Source organism: Cyprinodon variegatus, unplaced genomic scaffold, assembly GCF_000732505.1.
Source record: "Cyprinodon variegatus isolate N-32 unplaced genomic scaffold, C_variegatus-1.0 Scaffold517, whole genome shotgun sequence".
In the NCBI taxonomy this organism is placed as follows: domain Eukaryota; kingdom Metazoa; phylum Chordata; class Actinopteri; order Cyprinodontiformes; family Cyprinodontidae; genus Cyprinodon; species Cyprinodon variegatus.
Window position 1 is genome coordinate 78116 of NW_015150970.1, and position 2346 is coordinate 80461.

Genomic DNA, 2346 nt, shown 5'->3' on the forward strand with positions numbered 1-2346 from the left:
CAGCTGCCTTAGCTGGAAGAAGCTAGATTTCACTACAGCTTTTATCTGGCTGTCAAATTTAAGGTCTGAGTCCACTTTTAGTGTCGGGTCGCACAGTGAGAACAAACATCGTACGTATGAAACCCTGCAGTTTCGTTGTAGTTGAAGTTGCGAGCCACAATTGAAAAAAAAAAATAAAAATCGCACAGTGCAGGCCCGGCTTAAAACTAGCTGGGTACCTTAGGATCTCCCAGGATGGCGATCCCCACTGACAGCTTCCTCTTCTGGCCTCCGCTCAGACTCTTCGCCTGAGCCGTCATGATTTTCTCCAAGTCCAAGTCCTTCAGGACTCTGGTGACCTGTCAGGAACAAAGATTCAGACTTTCTGAACGTCACAGAACGCTCCTGAATCAGTGAACTTTGGGATAAATAAAAGCAGTTGAGTAAAAACAGCAGAAAATGGCGGCGGGTACCTCAGCGGGGACGTCAGCAGGCGGGATCCCTTTGATGGCAGCAAATATCTTGAGGTGCTCCTCCACCGTCAGCACATCAAAGATGATGTTGAACTGAGGGCAGATTCCCACCAGCTGCTTCATCTCTGAGCCCTCTGCAATGTCCGCCACGGGGGAGCCGTATATGGCCGCCGAGCCGCTGGTGGGGGGGCAGATACCGCACAGGATGTTCATCAGAGTGGACTTTCCTGCGCCGCTGTGTCCCAGCAGAGCTGTGATCTGACCCTCATAGATATCGAAGGTCAGGCCTGAGGGAGGAAAGCAGCAGAGCATCAGCGGACGAACCGCCGGACGTGGCGAGCTTCAGACGCCACGGCTCACCTCTCAGAGCCTCCATGCTTTTCTCCTTGTCTTTGTAAACCTTCCGGATGTTGCTGATCCTGTCGGAGCAACAGAGGTTCAGTGAAAGCTGTTAGCAGAGATTTCAGATGAAGATTAGCCAAAACGCATCAGACCAGAGTTCCCACAGCATGAGGCCAGTTCAAATCAGGACTTTAAGACTTTTTAAGGCCAATTAAAAGAAAAATTTAAAACTGACTTTACAATAAACACAAGAAAAACCTGGCAGCGACAAATTTACCCCAAATGTTTATTTGAACATATAAAGCAGGAATCCCCAGAGTGGGACCAGGAGCGCCGCTGCCTGCAGGTTTTACTGGTTTCTCTGGTTCAGCACAGCTTTTAAAACAATGTGAACCAAGAAGATCAGACAGATCATCTCTTTTAAATTGAACCTTTTCCCTCAGATGTGTTTTTTTATCTTGCTTTCAGATGAACTCCAGTATATCTCCCATATAACAAAGACTGAGCTGTTGTGAAGCAGATGTTAGCTGGATGCTAGCAGGACCTGATTTCTAAACCTTCCTAACGTGTAGAAGTGGAATATTACCGGATGGCTTCTTTCCCTCTGAACTCCGGGGAGACGGGCTCCACGTTCTCATCTCCAACTGGAGCGCCGTTGGCCTCAGCATCGAACACGGAGCTCACTTCAACGTAGCGCTTCCTGTGTTTGGACCAATAACGCGGCTTCAGGAAGTAGAGCACGGACCTCTTAATCCCGAACTCACCTGAACATCAGACACATGATTTCAGTGAATTTATGCTCCTAAAAGCAGAGGCAGCGTGTTCGGCTGGTAGATTATCTCCTTCAGGCAGATTAAAAACAGAATTATTAAATATTTCTTCCCCTTTCAAAATGCTGCAGACTTTATTACCCAAACCTCAGCATTTTCCTGACAGTTTAGATCAATTCTGGACCTTTAGATGGAAACCAGTCCCTGAAACGGACCAGAATGTCTGAACTCCTTCTGTCCAGGGCTGCAACTAACCATTATTTAGCAAATCCTTTATTTTCTGATTAACTGATCAATAATCAGATAGAAAAAACATTCATTAAAGAAGATTTTTTACTAGATTAAACCAAGTGAAACTAAAACTTTTCCACTTGAATTAAACGGAAAATGTTTACATTTTGTTTTACAATCTTGTTATAATTCCTGCTCTAAGCTTGTTTCTCTCTCAGCTAGAGGAATATTTTACAGTCTCTATTCTCCAGTTAACCTTTAATCAATCACTTAATTAGTTTAGGATTATTTCAATAAACCTGTAAATAAAATAGAACATATCTGACATTAAGTTAAATTAAATAAAACACAGATCTTCATCTCTGAATCCATTTCTGCTGCGTTTTATTGGGATGAATTCATCTCTGTCGTTTCTCTCCTCAAAGCTAAAATTTGTCCCAGATATTAAAACTCAGAAGTAGGGATGCACAGTATTGGGATTTTGGCCGATATCCGATATTTTAAAACGATAACCGATATCGATACCGATGTTAAAGCTGGACAAAAATAAG

General features: G+C 43.8%; 1 protein-coding gene across 1 annotated transcript in view; it reads right to left on the reverse strand.

Annotated features, from left to right (window-relative positions):
* LOC107094968 (ATP-binding cassette sub-family A member 5-like) overlaps window positions 1-2346 on the reverse strand; it is a 31056-nt gene that overhangs the window by 19300 nt on the left and 9410 nt on the right. Inside the window, exons 6-10 of the mRNA XM_015390905.1 lie at window positions 1749-1768; window positions 1381-1558; window positions 813-871; window positions 453-739; window positions 219-338 (exon numbers count right to left, since the gene is read on the reverse strand). Coding sequence (XP_015246391.1) covers window positions 219-338; window positions 453-739; window positions 813-871; window positions 1381-1558; window positions 1749-1768 — 664 coding nt within the window. The remainder of the gene's footprint in view (window positions 1-218; window positions 339-452; window positions 740-812; window positions 872-1380; window positions 1559-1748; window positions 1769-2346) is intronic.